The 20,241-nt window shown below is 41.4% G+C and overlaps 2 protein-coding genes across 3 annotated transcripts in view; both read right to left on the bottom strand.

Annotated features, from left to right (window-relative positions):
- nek2 (NIMA-related kinase 2) lies at positions 1–4,446 on the bottom strand. 2 transcript variants are annotated; one of them, XM_030404404.1, is made up of 9 exons: positions 4,070–4,446; positions 2,903–3,120; positions 2,541–2,781; positions 2,366–2,448; positions 2,147–2,273; positions 1,771–2,005; positions 1,250–1,304; positions 958–1,034; positions 1–680 (listed from the first exon to the last, which is right to left on the bottom strand). In XM_030404404.1, exons 1-9 carry the CDS (start codon positions 4,163–4,165, stop codon positions 475–477), a joined length of 1,338 nt encoding a protein of 445 aa, XP_030260264.1. In that variant the 5' UTR covers positions 4,166–4,446; the 3' UTR covers positions 1–474. The 2 variants fall into 2 exon arrangements, with proteins under 2 accessions (XP_030260264.1, XP_030260265.1); XM_030404405.1 differs by having other exon boundaries at positions 4,023–4,143.
- A 6,011-nt stretch (positions 4,447–10,457) lies between these two features.
- The window catches only part of lpgat1 (lysophosphatidylglycerol acyltransferase 1), a 57,407-nt gene continuing 47,623 nt past the window's right edge, over positions 10,458–20,241 (bottom strand). The window contains exons 7-8 of the mRNA XM_030404989.1: positions 14,755–14,861; positions 10,458–13,287 (exon numbers count right to left, since the gene is read on the bottom strand). Of these exons, the coding sequence (XP_030260849.1) occupies positions 13,139–13,287; positions 14,755–14,861 (256 nt within the window). The 3' untranslated portion in view covers positions 10,458–13,138. The remainder of the gene's footprint in view (positions 13,288–14,754; positions 14,862–20,241) is intronic.

The following is a 20,241-nucleotide window of genomic DNA, read 5'->3' as shown; positions in this document are numbered from 1 at the left end:
TTATTCTATCTTAATAATTTATTACTACAATCAGTGGTAATAATGTAATACCTTACATTTACAAATATTCTGTCTGCATAGTTTCAATTTGCGTAACAATATTAGCCCTATTGTCTAAACACATGTTTACACACTTTGTTGTATGGTTACAGAAACAAGTCATCAAAAGGTCTTCCCCTTGTGTATGTTTTCTACAACTTGTAAAAGAAAACCAACTTATATTTGAGAAGAATACACAGTACATTCACAATAGCATCCACAGATCAAAGTAAATAAAATCCTGACACAAAAGTCAGAAAACAGTAAGACACATATAACATACATATGACAAACTTTGGATTGAATAATTTAGCTGCACTATTGTCACACCCACTCAATTATCCTATTTACATCCAGTTACTGACTTCTAGCCTTAACAAGCTTTTTTTTTTTTTTTTACATTCAGTCACAACTCTGACAGCGGTGTCTGTATGATCAGCGGATGCCGAGTATCTGCCTGCTCTTGAACTGGCAGGTTTTCTCCACTTCATTCAGTGTTTGAGCACGCAGCTTCGCCACCTGCAGCCTCCTCAAAATCAGCTCCTGAGACGTCACGCTCTGACGACTATCGGGACGCCGGTTTTCTTTACTTTCACCAGCAAAGTGGACCTTCTTCTTGCCGGGGGAGATGTTCTCCTCATCTACAACCAAGCAGTAAGGAGTCATTGATTAATGAAGAGTAAATTAATGATGACCAGGTGTGTAATATGAGAGGAAGGGGTTTTTTTTTTTATATAAAAATGTTTTAATAAATTCTTTATTGGTATATAAAAACAGTATTTACATGATTTAAAGAAACTAATAAATAACCGTGATTTTAGTCATACACATTCCAGACTGAAGCATGAACCCATAAAAACATTGCTCAGTTCTTGTCTCGGTTCAGTACGTCCAAAGGCCTTCGTCCAATGCCCATACCTATGTCTTTGGCATAGAACAGTGCCATGTTCCTCTGCGGCTGTAGACGGTCGTAATTCTTCAGTAAACTCTCGGCTCTGAAACAACAGATTAAGACAAGGAGCTGGTTAGACTAACGTAAGATGACATCATGGAACAGTGGTGTCAAACTGATCCAGTAAAGGGCCATGTGGCTGCAGGATTTGGATCAGGTGTGTTCTTGCTTGGTTGGAATGAAAACCTGCAGCCACATGGCCCTTTACTGGATCAGTTTGACACCACTGTCATTTTTGTCTGTTGTGAAAAGTTTTACCTCGCAAGCTTCTCATTTGACAGACGCTCACGAACACAAAGCTCCTGCTCCCTTTCTGAAAGTGAACACAAAAAAAGACATCTTTACTTTTGGAACTTGTAGCACTTATTTTCAATGTGACACTGCTACTTTTAATTTATAAATACTTGAAGTGCATGTATATTTGCTAAATTCACTCAGCCAGGTGAGGTAGAAGTGGAAAAAAAAAATGAAAGTTGGTAAACATTCAGTTGTAACATGAACAAACCATTAAACCAGTTAAACAAGTTCACCCACAGAGACACAGTACATGATGCAATAGCATAGTTTGAAATAATGTCTCAGACAGCTTTACTTATGGATCCCCCAATCACCAATGTTTTTACTAAAGACAACCCATCTAATAAAAATACACTGCCATTTCAGCTTGTGAAAAGCTGGGCGGCAGGTCAACGCGGTTTCACGGCCAGGCCACAGTGCAGTTAAACGCAGGTCAGATGTGGTCTGTGTGGCAGGACGGCGAGTAGAAACAAAAGTCTTACGCTCCAGCCTCTCCTCGCGTTCCTTCAGCGCCTTCTCTCTGTCTCGCAGCGCCTGTTCTCTGAGTCTGAGCTCCGCAGCAGAGGCCGATGTCGGTTCAGCCGGTTTGTGAAGTGGACAGTCAGTCTCCGCCGACTTTCTCCGGAGTCGCACTTGTGCCTTCCTCTGCTCCTCAGCAACAGCGTCAGCCAACAGGCTGCTCTGGAGAATAGACTCCACAGAGGGCCTCAGATAGTCCTGCCAACAAAAAGAAAACACTCCTAGATTATACAACACAATGTGACTAGTAACTGAGGAGCAGTAGCACGACAAAAGTTTCTGACAATGTGAATGACTATCTTATAAAAATCACATGATTGTTAAATAATGCTTTCTAGCCTTCAAGTTGAGCATTTTGCTGAGCAGCGTGTTCAGTTCCTCAGAGTATCTGTACGGGATTCTTCTGAACTTCCCCTCTTTGATCTTCTCCGACAGCTCTTTTTGGTTGTAGGCAGTAAATGGAGGGCTGAGCAGGAGAAATCCAGGAAAAAATATCAGTCAGAGTCAACAAACAGCTGCTGGGGAAATCAGCTCAAGCAGAGGAGTTAGAAAACTTACGATAATGCACAGAGTTCATACAGCAAACATCCCAGGGACCAAATATCTGACTTCTCGTTGTATGACATCCGATTAATTTGTTCCTGAAAGAAAAGATGTTGCCAGATAGTAGCAAATGTGGCTAATAAGGCGATGATTAGGCTCCGATAAGACACGGCAGGATTAAAGAACTCACTGGAGACATGTAGTAGGGTGTCCCGACAAATGTCTTTGCAAAACTGGTGTCATGGTTCAGGATCCTCGCTAGTCCAAAGTCTCCAAGCTTCACATTCTGTCTGATGTCGAGGAAGATGTTGGCTGGTTTCAGGTCTCGATGAAGAACCGTGGCACTGCCATCACTGCGTCTGTGGCACTCGTTAAGAGCCAATGTGAGCTGTGCCATGACCCGCAGGATGAACTGCTCCTCCAAATAACGCCTGCCATGACAAAAACACGTGCTGTCATTCTGCAAACACGGTCAGGAAGCACAGATGTGGAGTGGATGGAACCATAACTCAAATCATCTTTGCATTTCAACACATATAACATCACTGTCACCTTTCCTTGATGCATCTGTTGATGAGGCTGGACAAGTCCCCGCCCTCGCAGTGCTCCATGACAATGTACAGCGTGGTGTTAGTCCGGTCTATGATGCGGTCATAGTACCGTACTATGTTTGGGTGCTTGAGCTCCCTCAGGAGGTTCACCTCTGACACCAGCATCTGCTTTTCACCCTCAGCCATGGTGCCATAGTCCAGCTCCTTCCACACAAGGATCTACGAAAATAATAATAATTAATAATCGGGATAGAGCTTAAAAAACACAATCAGTTATGAAACATCTATTCATAATGCCTTTAAAAAGTGTCGACAAATGGCAATGGCAACATTAATCTGTCATGCTGCAAGAGTTTGAGCAATCAGCTACAATAAAAAGAGTTGTTGCACCTTCTATAACTGGCTTCTAGAAATAAATAAAAAAATCGTGAAAGGCCCAATCTAGAGCCAGTGTTTGGTTTCTGGGCTACTGTAAAAAGATAGCAGACTCAAAGAAGATTGTCAGATCACAAAACACAATGATTCTTAGTTTCAGGTGAATATACACTAAAGGACACATAATTATATTCAATTTTTGGCCCCAAATACCCTTTAAACATATTCCACTGCTGCAGCAACAGTTTTTACTTGTTAGGCAGATTTAATTGATTAATTTCCCACAGGCCAAGGTGACACATTCAAAGAACCTGCTTGGACCAATCAACAAAGATACTGAGATTACAATCAATGCTGCAACAATCAAATCGATAAGCTTTCGACTAATAAATCAATCGCGGACTATTTTGATAATGGATTACTTGATTTGGAGAAAGAAAATTAGATGGTTTGATCACAGCTTCGTAAATGTTAATATCTTTTTTTTTCTTACGCGACAGTAACCTGAATACCTTTGTGTTTTTTTTTAGAATAAACAGGGCAATTAAGGATTGAATCTTGGGCTTTGAACACTGATTGGCATTTTATTTTAGATTTCATTGGCTAAAAAACTGTTTTTGAATCATCCCACGAAACCACTGATATTCACGCTCGATGTTTCAGCCTTTGACCCAACTGAAGCTAAAACGGTGTAACGTTAAATACACGTTGCAGGAAAGACATCGCGGGCAGGTAAAGATACTTACAGGTGGCTTGTGGTTTGGTGCTGGCAAAACGTGTATACATTACTCACTTTCCCATCGGATTTCCGCCTTATTTTCTGACATCTTCCGTAGGAGCCCGAGCCTATAGTGTACAGCACCTCGTAGTCCTCCACACGGGACGGCATATTTCAACCGAATCTAACGTTAAGTGACCTGACTTAACGTTAGCTGCTGGCTAACTTAGTCAAGCTAATGTTAGGATACACTCGGAGTTCAACATAGACTTCCGACTTAATCTCTCAGTTACTCGTGTGCTACGGATTCTCTTATCCCCAATAAAGTCGCTTAAACGGACCAAATGTTTGTCCTTTCCTCGCAGTTCACTTGTGTATTGCAGTAAACAAAACAGGAAGCGTTTGCTCTCGGGTTTAAATTGGTGCCCGAATCCTCGACCGTGATTGGTAGGCAGTTTCCGCACGCTGACTCCTGATTGGCGAGTGCGAAAATGCGAGTTGTGAGGTTGCTAAGAGCCTGAATACCGCGAGAGTAGAGCGGGTAGATGACGCGTGCTCAACTCTCCACAGGGGGGCGCCAAAAAAACACAATGAAGTCACTCTGTGGTCAGTTCAGGATTATTGATGTTGAGGAACACAGGAAATATTTTGAAGATTGTTTTATGGAAAAAGACTGATAATGGGATCATTTCCCACTTTATCTTCTTAAAGTTTCATCAGTCTTGCTAGAAAATGAACCATGACAGTATTTGGAGAGGTTATGGAAAATTATGGATAAAAGCAATGAAGTTTGGTCCTGCCTGCCCCCCCCCCCCCCCCCCCCCCCCCCCCCCCATTGCCTTATTCATAAATGGCAAATTCATTAATATTATTATTCATTAATTTTATTAGATTATATGTGTACATGAAGATGACACATTTAATTCATTGTCATTAATTCTCCTCTTTTGCAGAATGGATGGAAAAACATTGGCTAATGATATATGATTGATGATTCACTGTTAATTGTTCAAGTCAAGGTTTGCAACTTATGTTTGATTTAAAGTTAAGTATATAGTTGGGTGTATTGATGAAATTGCAGCACTATTTAACATCTGTTGATCATCCGTCATTTTCGTATGAATCCCAAGAATGGTAACAACAAATCGAGATAGTAAACAATAAAACTGTTCCGACAGTATAAACGTTTGAAACTTCAAAGCTCTTCAAAAACTACAGAATGGTTTAAATCGTACTCGATAGCACTCCAACTCTGAGTGACTGAGAACATTTTCTTCCGGCTGAAGCACTGGGAGTTTTTCCCAAGATAGAGCAGAAGTAGCTGTCTCGAAAATTAATCAAGCTCGGGTAAGAATAGCTCGCTTAAAATATCCAAGGAAGGTTTTGTGTGTGCTGTAAAATATTCTCAAATTCAATTAGACTTTGTTTGGCAGAGTCCTTATACACCTATTGATTGACAAACAGCAGCAGTGAGTATGTAAGTATATATATATATATATATATATATATATATATATATATATATATATATATATATATATATATATATATATATATATATATATATATATATATATATATATATATATATATATATATATATATATGTATGTATAAAAATAAATACATACATACATTTTTTTTTCATCTTTGCTGCTCGCAAGGCCACAGGGTGACACTGATGGTATCACCATTACGTAAGTCATTATCTATTCACCCTCACGCTGATGGAAAGTCATGTAGTCCACAAAACGTTTCTGGAGCTTCACAACAAAGCAGCGTGGCAGCATTGTCCCAGACAACTGAAGCAGACGGGGACTTACTTTAAAACGTAAAAACGACCAAAATTAAAAAAATAAAATGGTTCCTCACAGCTTGCCTGATGTAATTCAAGTCTCCAGAAGCCCCAGAATCGCACCCTCAACATTCGGCCGAGCTCCTGCACCCACTTCAGCGCACTGTTTTGCTGGGCAGCTCCACGAGATGTTTTGTGGAATAGACTCACTTCCATTAGCATGACGCCGAGTGGATAATGAGTGAATTTCCATTTTATTGGTGAACTTGTCTTTTTCAGAATGTCAAATCGAAGCCTGGCTGAAGTAAAAAAAACAAAAAAAAAACCTTAACGTGACAGATAAACAATGATTGGTCTGGTTACATGGAAACGTTGGTGTGGGGTCCCTGCCTGAGATGAATGCCGTCTGTGGGATTGCCTCACAGTGGCGTTCCTCTCGCTGGGGCAGCCACAGTAACAGTTGTGTTCAAATTATCCTCTCAGCCTTCTCCGCTGCCAGTTTACCACACACTGACACCACTCACACCACCGGGAGAGTGAGCGCCCGGGCTGGCCTGTCAGTCTGCCTCTGCAAAGGTCACTCCTACAAAGAGCTGGAGGAGTTTGGACGTCAGCCAGGAACAGTCAGGGTGGGGGGTGGACTGACAGCTAGAAACAACAGAGACAGTTGTATGCCTGCGGCCGCTCTGACGTCGGCTGCCCCTGTTAAAGGCCAGGAGTTGAGAGCGAGCGACAGAGAGGACAGACAGCTTCGTCCCGCAGTGACCTCCTCACCTCTGCTGAGGTGACTGCAGTGTTGTGACGGGGTTGTTCACAGCACGCACGTGTTGCTCATCTCACCGCTTTGTGGGCGCGCGCTCCGTCAGCTCAAGAAGACAAACACACAGCACAGTTTTTGGTCACTCTCACCCAGCTGCTTTATTTTCTTTGGTACTTCAGACCCTCAGTGACTCTCCGTGAAAAAACAATGTTTTAAAGGAACATTTCATCACTTTCAGTAGAAAGTAACCAAGTTGTGAGCCCAGGTTTAAGGTGCTTGACTGTTTCCATTGTATGCCACTTGCTCCGCTTCCACTCCATTTTACACCTATAGCTACTTCACAAATTGAAACCGCATAGACAAATTCACACAGCGGCCATTTTATTCTGATGTCACACTCAACACATGGTGAATAAATGTCGCGTTACAGCTTCCCGATTGATTGGCAGGCTAAAAAGACAGACAGTCTGGAGGGACATCGGGCCATATGTCAAGGCAAAACATCACAACATTAGCATTCAACCACTTCCGAGCCAACATGACTGTTTGATCACATCCAGTGCCTTTCACTTCCACGTTTACCTAAAGATGTGCATGGATATTTCAAAATGTATTTACGCCTTATTAATCATATTTTGTAACACTATATAAACAGTAATATTTACAAGGAAGTGGCTGAATGCTAACATTAGCTCACGTTGTGTCCCATCTACTTCAGTTGCTCAGCAGAATGCTGCAACATTGTTTTGCTGTGAAGCTACATGGCAAATATGAGGCTACAGCAAGCAGCCAGTTAGCTTAGCTTAGCATAACGACAGGAAACAGCTAGCCTTGCTCTGTCTGAAAGTAACAAAATTCACCCATCAGCATCTTTGAGACTCACAAATGGACATTAAGACACATAATCTCCGACGCAATGTGTTGACGGAGGTATCTGCACGAGATTCGTGTGATCTTAACGACACCGTCATCAGGACAGCAGGAGGGGCCGGGGAGACTCTGATGCCCACGGCTGCTGCAGTGACATTCAATCCCGGCCCTCCTCTCCACAGCTGGGTGTTTTAGTGCTTGCTGACTCAAGGGACGTCACCACCACAGCGACATTCACAAGGGAACAAGCATCAAAGCGTGACATTGAGGACCTCGGGGAGCAGTACCCGTGAAATAGTCCATTGCAGGTGTCCGAGGAGGAACACCGGCTCTTCTGCAGAGGACACAGAGTTCCTCTGGAGAATAATTTGTCAGTGTAATGTGGGTGACATTGGGAAGAGATTTTTTTTTCGCGTTGCACCAAGGAGTAGGATTCCTCATACTCCTCCATCAGGACATCACACTGAGCAACAGCTACCTTGGCTCCTGACTGTTAGCCCTTTGGTATATTTGTGAGACTTTGTGCACATTTAATCCCATTTTCCACCTCACTTCCTGCCGTTTTCCCCCTCAGTTCCCATTGGCTGCCCGAAGAACGTGGCTTCCCTGCAGAACAGACCCTCCATACATCACACCAGCTGCTATGGAGATGTAGCTGCATGACATGTCACACTGGCCTTGGTTTCTGTTTAAGATGTGAATCAAACACTTTTAAAGCAGATTTCCAAATCAGGAAAGGTGACACATTTTGAATTCTCCTAGCAGCTGATATGAGGGATATTAAACATCTGTGATAATCAGTCCTGTATGAGGGGGAAACATTCTGTTGGACACCCACAACACCAGCAATGGAATGTAACTAAATACATATACTAAAGTATTATACTAAAATAGTTTGACATTTTGCTAAATACACTTTTCGTTGCCAAGAAATAGATGAGCCGATCCATAGGTCAGATCTCGTTACCTTTGGACCGGGCCAGGCAAGCCGTTTCCCTCTGTTTGCGGTCTTTATGCTAAGCTAAGCTAACTGGCTACCTGCTTTAGCCTCTTATTCATCCTATCCCACATTGCAGCTGTTTTTCTTCTGACATCAAGCTTTAAATAAACATAGAGATTCTGAGAAATTGTTGTCATTTCAAGGCTTCCTGATTGGTCAGCAACTGAAAAGACAATGGATGGCAAAACACTGAAAGGGCCATCGGGCATTAGCATTCAACCTAGCCGACGTTACTTTTGGATAGTATAACGTGTTAGGAAATAAATAAATTAAGTCTGAACTATCACCACACATCTTGGACACATTTGTTTAAACCTGGAAGTGAAACAAATTGGAAGTAATCAAACAATAATGTTAGCTAGGAAGTTGATGAATGCTAAAGTTAGCTAACGGGTTATCAGATATGTTGTTCTACCCAGATATTTGGCCCAGTGTCCCTCTGGATTTTCTGTTTGTAGGTTTTCTCAATTGTAGGTGAAAATACAATGGACAGTGACATTTCTGAGGGACACTGGGCCATAATTCTAGCTAAAACAACATACTTGATAAGTTAGCTTCCATTAGACAACAGCTAACATTAATCAGGAGGTGGTGAAATGACAACAATTAGTCAAATTTACTATGTTTAAAGCATTCAAGCTTCCCACCCCAGAGTGAAACGACCTGTGTGTCCGTACCTGTAGGATAAAGATCATGCAAAAGCAGGCAGCCAATTAGCTTAGCATAGAATAAAGGCAGTGAACGGAGGGAGACGGCTAGCCTGGATCTGTCCGCAGGTAACAAAATCTGCCGATCAGCATCTCTAAAGTTCGCTGATTAACAAAGTATATCACATTGGTTAATCTGAACAAAAACAGAAATGAAATGTTGGTTATAATGTTCGAAAAGCTGCTCACAGATTAATGCCTCCACGTTAATAGTCCTATAAATACTGTATGTACCACCAAGAGAAACATGTGCCCGTATGCAAGTTCAGTAACATTTTGAATGAGGGTCTGTTACTTGTAATGGAGTAATTCTATCTTGATGTATTGGTACTTCTACTGAAGAGGGACAACAGAGAGACTGATCATCTCTTCGTACTTGTTGATCCTCTGCCGCAGTCTTGTGTGAAGCTCACGTTGACATCAGCCCAGCTTCATGGCTGAAATCAGAGCTCTGAAACATAAACCAGTGACTTTCAACAGCTAGTGACTGACACCATGGTTAAACAACGGGTACAGACCTGAGCAAACACAGGCTCTGGTTACCTGGAGACCATTTGAGCTAGTTACACGCAGACATGAGGGAGAGAAGAGGAAACACACCTGCTGGAAGAGTCACTTAAAAGCATTGCAGAGATTCCTCTTCCTAATTTCTGTCTTAAGACTTTCAGGATTCCTGCATACTGCTGAATGATTTCAGAGTACTTTGACATTTAGGAAAACACGCTAACCAGTTTCTTGCCGAGATTTAACATTAGCTAGTAAGCTTACATAGGAAATTGTCATTTTTCTTTCAAAAGGGAGATTGAGGTATGTTTCACTGATGTTTGTTCTCTTTTGCTTTTGGCGTCCGAAATAAAATATACCAATATCAAATATGTAGCCTACTGTTAACTGTCGTATTGGAAAAGACGAAAATAAAACTAAATACATGAATTAATAATGGTTTTAATTTGATTATTAAAATGAAGTGTAAAGACATGTACAGCTTCATACTTAATTATTTTACCAGCAATAAATTCTTTCATAGATTAAATTTACTTTCTCTTCCACAAATTAGATTTTGCAGCTCCTTAAATTTTCCCAATTCTTTATTTGCCTTTTCTATTTTTACCAATGCAATATCTAATATTCCCCGACATTTAAGCTAATATGCTAGCTGAATTCATCTTTTCATCTAATTCTGGGCAAGAAAGTGAAAATTCCCAAAATGTTGAACTAATCCTTTAAGATGATTTCTTAAACCGTCTTCATTATACGTCACAATTATATGACAACCTTATTCAGGTTCAGTGTACAAAACATATAAACACAATAAAACAACCATTACACTGTTAGGATCTTTATGATGTTTTATTCCAGCAGAAGTCTTTTGTGTTGTAAAATGGCTGTGTAGCTAGGAATTAAAGGAGAAGTACAAAATGGAAAATTACAGACAGTTCTAGTATAATTGTTTAAATCCCTATTGTGTTTATTTCCTAAAACCACATCTAGGAAAACATTATTTCCCTGCCTTCTTTGGAAACATGGTCAGAAAATGAAAATAAAATTAAAAATTAAAGGTGAAAAAGAAGATAATAATGAAGCTTATTTTGAAGTCACTCTCACAATGGAGGGGAATCTGAAAGGGCCGCTTGATGAGTCACATTTACAGCCTGATTTAAAGTGTTTTTACCTACCCAGTCAGGTAGCCCTTTTTTTTTGCATTTCACACAGTTTCTACCAACAGTGGCACACAGGGAGGGCAATAAACTACTCAAATGCACCCTTTATGCATTTGTTTATGACAATGATAATTGCTGCTCCTCTATAATCTTCTTAATTAAAGCAGGCTAAGCAAATTACATATAATTGACCTCAAAACCACAACACAAGTACATTCGAGAGAGCACAGCTGCATCACTGCAGGGCCCTGCCAGAGTTTCCCTCTTAAAGTGAAGAGTGATCCCTTCCTCACGGGCCAAGTTGAGCTCGACCCCATGAACCCATCAGTATAACCGACACCCCTAATCTTTAAGAGGGAGTGCAAGAAAACAGCATCATTTGGGATTGTGGTCTTACCAGGACATCAGGTAAGGCTCGATAGTCAAGGTTTTCAACTAAATCCTGATCATTTAAAAAGTTAAAACTGGGCCCGTGTGTCTCACGCACACGGACGTACAGTAGCTTTCATATCATGAAGCACACAACAACTTCCTGGGCAGGAATTAAAAAAAAAAATTCAAACAAAATAAAAATACAAGGTAACACTGAGAAGTGAAGGGAAAATCCTTGCTTTCGTCTTTTAAAAAAAACAAACAAACAAACAAAAAAACATTCATGATATTTTAAACTAAAATTCTCTGAAATTATCACGGACCAAAACGCTTCAGTCATTTCCAACAATGAAAACTCTTCCTCAGCTTCCTTATGTACAAGATTTAAACATACCATGACATGAGGACGACAGTTCATGTAATTTAAAATTAAATCAAATTTTGACCACTCGAGGTGAAAGTTGCCGCCACACTCTGACGTCACAGAGCAACACGACATGAATCATATATATCAAAAATTGCTGGGGGGAAAAGACAACCACACACACTCACTTAGGCAGGTTATGCTGTAAATTTACAGTAATGACACCTATAGTTCTGTAAGCCAAAATCTCTATTTTAGAATGCTGAACATTAGGGTAGCTTTCTATAAAAATCTTTTTTTTCTTCCATGTCTTTTCCCCGCCCCGACGACACTAAGCATATGGCTTAAATATTTGTAAAACTATGTAGTCCAATGGGGGAATAAGAGTCTCTGCCGTCTCAGTCTGGCTCGCTGAGATGATCCTTTGAGACAGACGTCTACTCTGCTGTGTGTAGCTGCACATGGCTCTGTGTGCATACGTGTGTGTGTGTGTGTGTGTGTGTGTGTGTTGGGAGCAGAGGGTGATCGACACAGAGGGAAAAACTTTATCGCTGATCAGACTGCAATTCTTGCCCTGCGTGCCGCCACTGTTTTTTTTCTTTTTTAAAATTAGCACTACAGCACCGTCTCCTCTTCCTTCCTTCAAAGTCTGACACAGAAAAACGTTCCTGAAATCGAGCGCCGCATCATAGCCGCCATCCCTTTAGGCTTTCAGCAGGGCCGCCAGTGTAAACATGATCCCCTTTTCTCAGTGAGCTCACAATACTGCCTCGACAGACAGGCGGGGGGGAAAGAAAGTCAACGAAAAGACATCAACAACAAATACGATGGCCATTATCGTGGAGATATGCGGGTTAAGGGAAGAAAATAAAAGAAATTAAAACATTGACAGCTACCAATCAGGAGTATTTCCTGGGACAGGGAGCAGTTAGGGCAGTATGGATCCTTAGTGCAATGAAGGCCAGAGGAGCGGCCGGCCGGCTGCACAGCCTCAACGTTCATACAGCCGCTCGCTCTGGAAGGTGTGGACAGCCGGCTAATCAGCGGGCTGAAAGAGAGGTCCAGTGGGCTTCATCAACTCTCGCCAGGAAGAAGAATAAGGGCAAACATTATGCTTCTAGTCACATAGATTCACTCACACACGCGCATCCATACACACTTTATACTCTGTAAAACTACGACGGCTAAAGCCTAGGAGGGGAGGAGAGAGAGAGTCCTGTCCAGAGCGTCTTCTGGAGGAGTCCTGAGCCTCATTTCGTTAACTTTGAATAAAAAGTTATGTACGTGTGAGCGTCTACGTGTATGAGGACGTGTAAACATCAAAATGTGAGTCGTGACGAGTGCGATTATTCTGCTAGGCCGTTGGAGCGAGTGTGTGGTGTTAGGGTTGTGTGCAAGTTAACTATGCCTGTGACCAGTTTCGTCTTGAATGGGTATTTGTAATCTGTGTGTTCTTGTCTCCTAGGTTTTTTTTCTGTTTCCTGTTAAGTCTCTCTCCACTGTTGTAAATGTACATTCATCCATCGTAGGGGGCGAGTATGACGCTGGGCCACACACCAACTGATCCTGAGGCTTTTCCAGTGGTCCGATAAAGACTCTCGCCTCATCAGCGCACTCAAAATAAACAGCAGTAGAGGTACTGGAGGACGCTGTACCACATGAAGCCGGAGGCGAACGCAAACGACTGGATGATACACAGCCACACGGGGTCGAGGGTCATCTGCCGCGAGACTGTCTCCTTCTGTCCTTCATGGGGGAATGATCCTGATGAGGGAGACATAAATACAGACGAGTCAGATGTTTCCTCCTCAGTCAAAAATTTGTTTTTCTTCTTGTTCCTACAGTTGGATGCTTGAGTGTCGCAGTGTAGAATGATGTATGTGCAGAGTTTGACACCAGAGGGCTGATTTCACATTCATCGCTCAAAGTGTAAATGTTCTCTGTGCACAGTGAAAATCAGATTTTAAGAGGTTGGAAGACAATTCTGCTCTAATATTCAGCATTGACAGGCATGATGTGGAAACTTGAAACCTCCAGTGCTCAAACACTGTAGGAGACACTTTGTGTCCAGCAGTTAAACTTGTGAATTATAAAATATTTGCATATTAAATGGAAATTAGAGAGAGTAGGTGCCATTTCAAGAATTTTAATCTGGTAATTATGGTTGTTTTTTTTTTACCTTTATAAACCACATCAGACAAACGTTAGATCATTTGTATGTATGCCTTAAATGGGCAATTCAAACTCAGAACTGTAATAATTACAATATTGATGAGGTAACATTACAAACTCAGAAATACAACTTTTTCCCATAACTGAATAAACCAAGCTGTTCTCAGAGGAAAATAAGGTCCTAAGAACACTGTTTGAAGCTAGAAAAGTGGCAGGGTCCTCCACATATAAACAAAGTGTAATTGTGTTGTCCTTTAAGGTCAGTTAGTTTATTCAGTATATTCAGTCATCCTGTAGAAACTAGTCAACAGAACATATCAGTAAATTTGCGTTTTGTTTTTAACTTGTTTGGTCAAGATTTGACTTTAGTTTAAACTTTAGTAGTCTAAACAATATGATGTGACCGCAGCATTCCTCAGTGTTTTGTCTGGTGATTTGAGCCAAAGAGTAACATGGGGAACTGATGTTACAGGACTACTTCTTGTTGTGAGTTTTGACAGTCCAGTCACCACATCTGTAATCGTACAAGCGGGTGAGCTATTGCTAGCAAGAATAATATAACGTGATAAATACAGCACACTGCCAGTCAGCATGTTTACATGCAGTAAAAGTGGAGTAGCAACTACCAACAACACAGATAACAACGTGAGTTTTTAGTCTGCAGTGGAGACATTAAAGCAGAGAGAAATGGTCCTAGTCAGCTTTCATTTCCCCAGCAGAGTTTGTGTCTAATGGCAGACGAATAGAAGAGTGAAAGCAATCTGAACACTAGTGGTTTTTGCAATCAGCATTTTTACTTCATAAGATAAGATAAGTTAAAGGAAAACTAATGTGGGAGGGAAAAGATGTGTACTGAGTGACTCAGCTGGTGTTCAAACAACAGGAACTACATCTGTGACACTCACCCATAGGGCTGAAGTTGGGACATCTTATTAAAATCAAATACAGTTTAATCCTCGTTTTTTAAAGTAACAAAAGAAAAGCACACTGCTGCAGCATCATTTAGTTTATATTTTCTCACACAACATTCAGATATCAGCGCGACAGGGTGAGACAGACCTGTGTCATAGAAGTGGGCCAGCAGCTCTTCTTTCTCCACAAACCTCTGATACAACCAGTCAGTCAGGGCCTCGGCCTCCACAGGAACCTCCTTTATTGGGTACATCCTGGAAGAAGAGAGACAGAAACACAGACAGGGGGTTAGATGAAACACAAAAAAGAATTACCGAGGTCTCACTCAGCAGAAACTGTCTACATTGATCAGTTGTGGAAGCTGCAGTCCAAACTGAGGCTGTGAGCCGTGGTCCCTGAGCAGAGCAGTCTATTTCAGACTGGAATCTTACACGGCTCGTCTGTGTGTTTGCTGTAGCTTCAGCTCTTTTAGGAGGGGTTCATTAACGGGCTGGCTCATCAGAGTGTCAGAGGGAGACAGAAGTGCTGAGAGGAGCTCTGACAGGAGACAGACAAGTCGTGTAGCTCCACAAAATGGCTCGGTAAGAAGTGTGTGGGAAGGAAAAAAAAAAAATCTAACCGAAAATCAGCTTACCACCGAGCCAGAGAGAAGTAGCACTGCTAAATTCTGGCGAGAACATTTCAGCTTTTTTGCATTCATAGACATCTATCATTTGTGTGGGGCCTGTGGTGCGAAGGGAGGCAATAGTAGGGCTGCAAATAAGGCTAATTTTAAAAGTTTCTTGATGAATCGTTTTGTTTAATTTTTTGGTCAGCTGAACGTTTGCAGATAGCAAAACTGACCATCACACGCTTCCAAAGCCAGCAGTGTCTTCAAATGTTTTATTTTGCTGCACCAACAAAGAAAATAGTAAAGAATTAGGTTAAATGAATAAATGAATATTTGTGTATTATCTTAAAGGATATTATTGGGATATTCAGCATTTTTACAGATAAATAGGGTACCATGAAAGATTGTATTAAATTGTATAAAATATCCTGAAAAGATGCGTTTTGTATATCGGACCATTTTTTTGTATCCAGAACATATTCTGGGAAAGGGGTGATGATGACGTTGTTTTGTTTACTTGGTATCCATGACAACTGATTTGACGACAAGGATTTAATCTGATCCCTTTATGCTCACACAACTCAGCACCCTGCTGTTTGCAAACTAAAAGTTAGAAAATTATCCAACCGACTGCCCAAAAGCCCAAAATGAAAAAAACAAATCCTGACATTTGAGAAGCGTCAACAAGATAATTATTGCCCATTTTCACACACAAATTAAATGATTTCCAGCTGGCTAGAACAAGGATTCTTTTTTAAATGACAAATAAGAAACAATTTTGGAGGTAAACAATGACTAATGCACTTGTTTATATTGTGAAATCAGGGGTGGCTTTTAAAAAAGGTCACTTCTACAGGCCAATAATGAGAGTGCCGATGAAATCTTGGCTCTAGCCAGAAGGGGTCCCTAGTCAGCCACACTCCCACACGGCCGGTTCCTGGTCACCTTCAAATAGAGGTTACAGTCTCCTCCCTCAGACAAACATTTCCTCTGCACTCAACGTTTGCTCGATACTCCGACCGGATAACATCCACTGCAAAAATACATCTGTGCCTTTGAGGAAAGCTTCTGCAGAAGGGAAGTAATGAGTGATACAGTATTGATTATTAGAGTGATCAATATATATTAAGAAGCAATCTAAGAAAAGGCAGCAGCCCTCTCCTGTCAGGATGATGTCTTATGCCTGCACCAGAGTGGATGAACGTATCTGCTGTTAAAACACAGCCAGTATTCACATGATCCTCTGAATAAAAATATACATTTTACTAAAACGGGAAATAATCACGAGGAATTTTTTTGCTTGAATGGACGGACGAGATAATGCATTTAAGTTTTGGCTGCTGAGTCAAGTCACAAATGAATCGCACTGTTGCATTAAAATCACAGATTTCTTTGTGTTTGCACATTGTTGGACACATTTCAGACAACGCAAGTACATGCCTCAACGAAACATCTAACGGTACTCTGGTCATTGGTAGACATTTTTATGTAGAAATGTTAAATATTATACCATAAATTGGTCACTCAAATATAATTATTCATATGATCCCTTAAACAAAATGTAAAATGTCATATCATGTTTAAAAAGGATTTACAAGAGGAAATTTTAATTCTCACTGTGCTCACATTCCTTTGAAACGCTTTCATTAGAGAGGACTTCAATGCAGATACGACAGGAAGAACGTGTCCTTTGACTTCAGGAAAAGGCTTGGCCTGCATGTTCCACAGATTAGAAGGCGGGGGGCTGATGATTCAACACAGACTTCCGTTTAGTTTGTGTATTTCAAGTGCATATCTACAGACCCTTCTACTCATTATCCAGTGCTTCACTGCGTGGGTGTTTCTCTGTGGCACCCCTGAACAAGGTCCTGTTGAAGAACAGCAATTTCAATGTCCCTGGCCGTGTGAAACTCCTATTAAATTCAAGATAATACTAAATAATCCACCACTGTCATCCCGTTAAAGGTTCTTATAAAGCCGATAGCAGTTTAGGCTGCCCAAAACTGGAGCCAAGCTGCTGGGGACACCTGATAGGGTGATTAGAGGCGGAGGCAAGATGTTCCAAAAGGATTCTCCTGCTGCGTCTGTGGATATCAGGTTGAGTCCACACGAAGACGGGTGTTTGCAAAACAGGGGTTTGAAACAAGAAGTATTTCCATCCAGATTAGCGTTTCACCAATGCTTTGGAAAAGAATCGTCATAATTACACACCTGAAGGTGCGTATCACGTGACCACTGACTCACACTGGGCATGTGCGTGCTGGTGTAAACAGGAAGCAGATCGTACTTTGCTTGGGTTCATTTGGTACAGAAAATTACGAACACTGTTGTACTTATAATCCATTTTACCAAACAAAAATGTTGAGGAAAAACATACGTATGACACAAATACTCCCCCACAATATATCACAATTAAGAAAATGGAGCTATATATGAAGACAATAAAGGCCATTTCATATATTTACACTCCTATTTATCTTATGTTGAACTATTCTCATTACCAGTCATTGTTTGTTTATCCCTTCTTTGTCTTTAATCGATTTATGTATCTTTATAATGTACATTGTTATATATTTCTTATTTTTTTCGGAATATCTTTAGAAACGTATAGAAAAAGCTACGTTTCAAGGAATACCCGTACAGTATGGACATTTCTGTTGTGCCACAGCAACCAACCACTTGCACTGATTCTCTCTCAAAGCACTACAGAAGGAGAAAATAAGCCCAGGAAAAAGGCTGAGAATAATCAACACACCAGTACCCCTTAATAGTAAGACTGATGCAATAATGTGTGGACAGAAAGTAGCAATTAAAGCAACGGATAAATCAAGCAAGTCACCACTAGAACAATAAAAGCGGTGTTTTCCTGGAAGCGTTTCGTAGTTGTGGTGAAAGGTGGTAATTTTTGGTTTTGGCTGAACATGAAGCTACTTTTAAGGGTCTATTTACGGAGCGGAGAATTTAGCATTCGTCACAGCAATGATTGGTGTAAATGAATGATTAAATGTATGATATGTTCGAGCCTTGAGAGTGTTTCACACCTGCACCAGCGCAGGACGCCTGCCAAAAGGCCCAAGTACTCTAAAATGTAAACCGATAGCTCTGTAATCCTGGAAGAGGAGAACAGGAGCCGGATCGGGCCACTTATCGGAAGGTCAGAGCGTTTAGGGCCGAGGGTAGCAGGTGGCTGCCACGGCGCTTTCCTGCAGCTGAAATATTCATGCAGAAATCAGGACCCTTTGGCGCCGTCTGGCCGCCGAGGGCAGCTGAGGTTGAAGAAGGTGCTGCTGATTTGAGTCCAGAGCAAATAAAAACATCTTGCTTCGTTAGCGTACAGTATCTTCCTGCATCAGCTGCTTTCACTGGTTTATCAGCTGGGACTGTTTGGAGAACAATGTCTGTAAGAGCGGCTTCTCACAGCTAAAATCGAGCAGCATGTGGGGAGTTCACTGGGTTCATTTCCTGCTCTCAAAACACCTGACTCTACATTTAGTTAGCAATCATCTCTCTCTCGTTCTTTGAATAAGATAAGATACACACTTATTGTGCCCAAGGGGAAATTTTGCTTGTAACTGACAACAGAACAGAGACAGCACAGTGGCTATGAGGACAATGATACACAAAACACAATAATAAGTTGATGCGGGAGTGAATGCTGATAGTAACCATTTACATTTAAGTCATAAGCCAGATGTTTGACCAGCGTGAAAGTTGGACAATTAGTAGCAGCTGAAACAACACTTATAATGCACATAGCTCAAAGCTGCTACAGCCTTCTCGAGGTAAGAAGATATCTAAAAAACAAACATGTTTTTCGAACCCAATTTTTTGTGGTGTTTGGTATTTTTTTGTGGCAGCAGAAGACAGACAAACCATCTCGACCAGAGGCTGCACAGTTCCACGAAAAGGACACTAACAAAGCCCTGCCGTGGTTTTGTTTGCTGTAGTGTGAAAAATGGAAACATTGCACTACAGTGTCAATATTGCGCTGAGTGAGAAGAAACAGAGTATGACTGTATTTCTATTTGTTGTGCCGGGAGCCACAGCAGCGTGCGTAACAGTGTACAGGACTGATGGTGGTGGCCCGTGCTGGTGAGGAACTGGTGCTGATGTGCTGGCGCGGGGCCACATCCGCGCTCTCATTTCCACCCTAACCCACTTGGCAGCGGTCTGCTTGTTAACCTGACACCCGGCACACAGATAGACAGCTGTGAGAGGGCTGCAGTTTCTCCTGTCAATAACCTTAAACATCAGACTGTTAGCATGTGCCGACGTGTGCGGGTGATGCAGCAAGATCTGTGATTATTTTGTGTTGTGGTGAACAGATGACAAACAGTTGTGTGTATTCATTAGAAGAAAGACATTTTGAAGGGAAGTTTTCTATCCTTCATATTTACCGCCTTGTTTGAATAATTTAATCTCTGAGCAGCTCTTATTCTCGAGATATTGTTTCCTCTTTTAACAAGGCTGGGAAGCTAATTAATTTGGGACTGTAGCTGAAAAAGTCTGTCCACTCAACAGGCCTCTTTGGAGCGAAGCCACTCATTGTTTGGGGACTCTATAAGGCCCTAAATCTCTCTGGCTGTGAAATCTTGAGAAACAAAGAGGTGCCCTGGGAGGCCTACTCTCAGGCACAATGTCGCAAAAGGTGAATATTGAGATTAGCGGCCAGTGCGGCTCGGGGACCGAAAATAAGTCTCTTGTCCTGCTTCATGTCTCTTTCTAGTTGAGATAAAGGTTTTCATCTATGTGCAATGAAGCTCCAAATCCCAAACTGCTGCCTTTGAGTTCTTTCTCTCAATGTCCCTGTGGAGTCAGAATCAGATTGACCAGCTAAAGCAACTAATAAAGAATCAGTAAAATATGTTAAGCAAGAACGTTTGGGGGGAAATTTGTTCTACACTGGATCGATGTCTTAGCATACTTTTACTCAGTAAACCACACACTCCACATGATTCTTAGGGGCTCTTTGCTTGCAGAATGCCCAGCGCTTATCTGCAATCAGAGAGGAGTTGAGAGGCAGT

This window comes from Sparus aurata, chromosome 22 (genome assembly GCF_900880675.1).
Source record: "Sparus aurata chromosome 22, fSpaAur1.1, whole genome shotgun sequence".
NCBI classification, from domain to species: Eukaryota; Metazoa; Chordata; class Actinopteri; order Spariformes; family Sparidae; genus Sparus; species Sparus aurata.
This window is presented reverse-complemented; position numbering and strand designations above follow the sequence as displayed.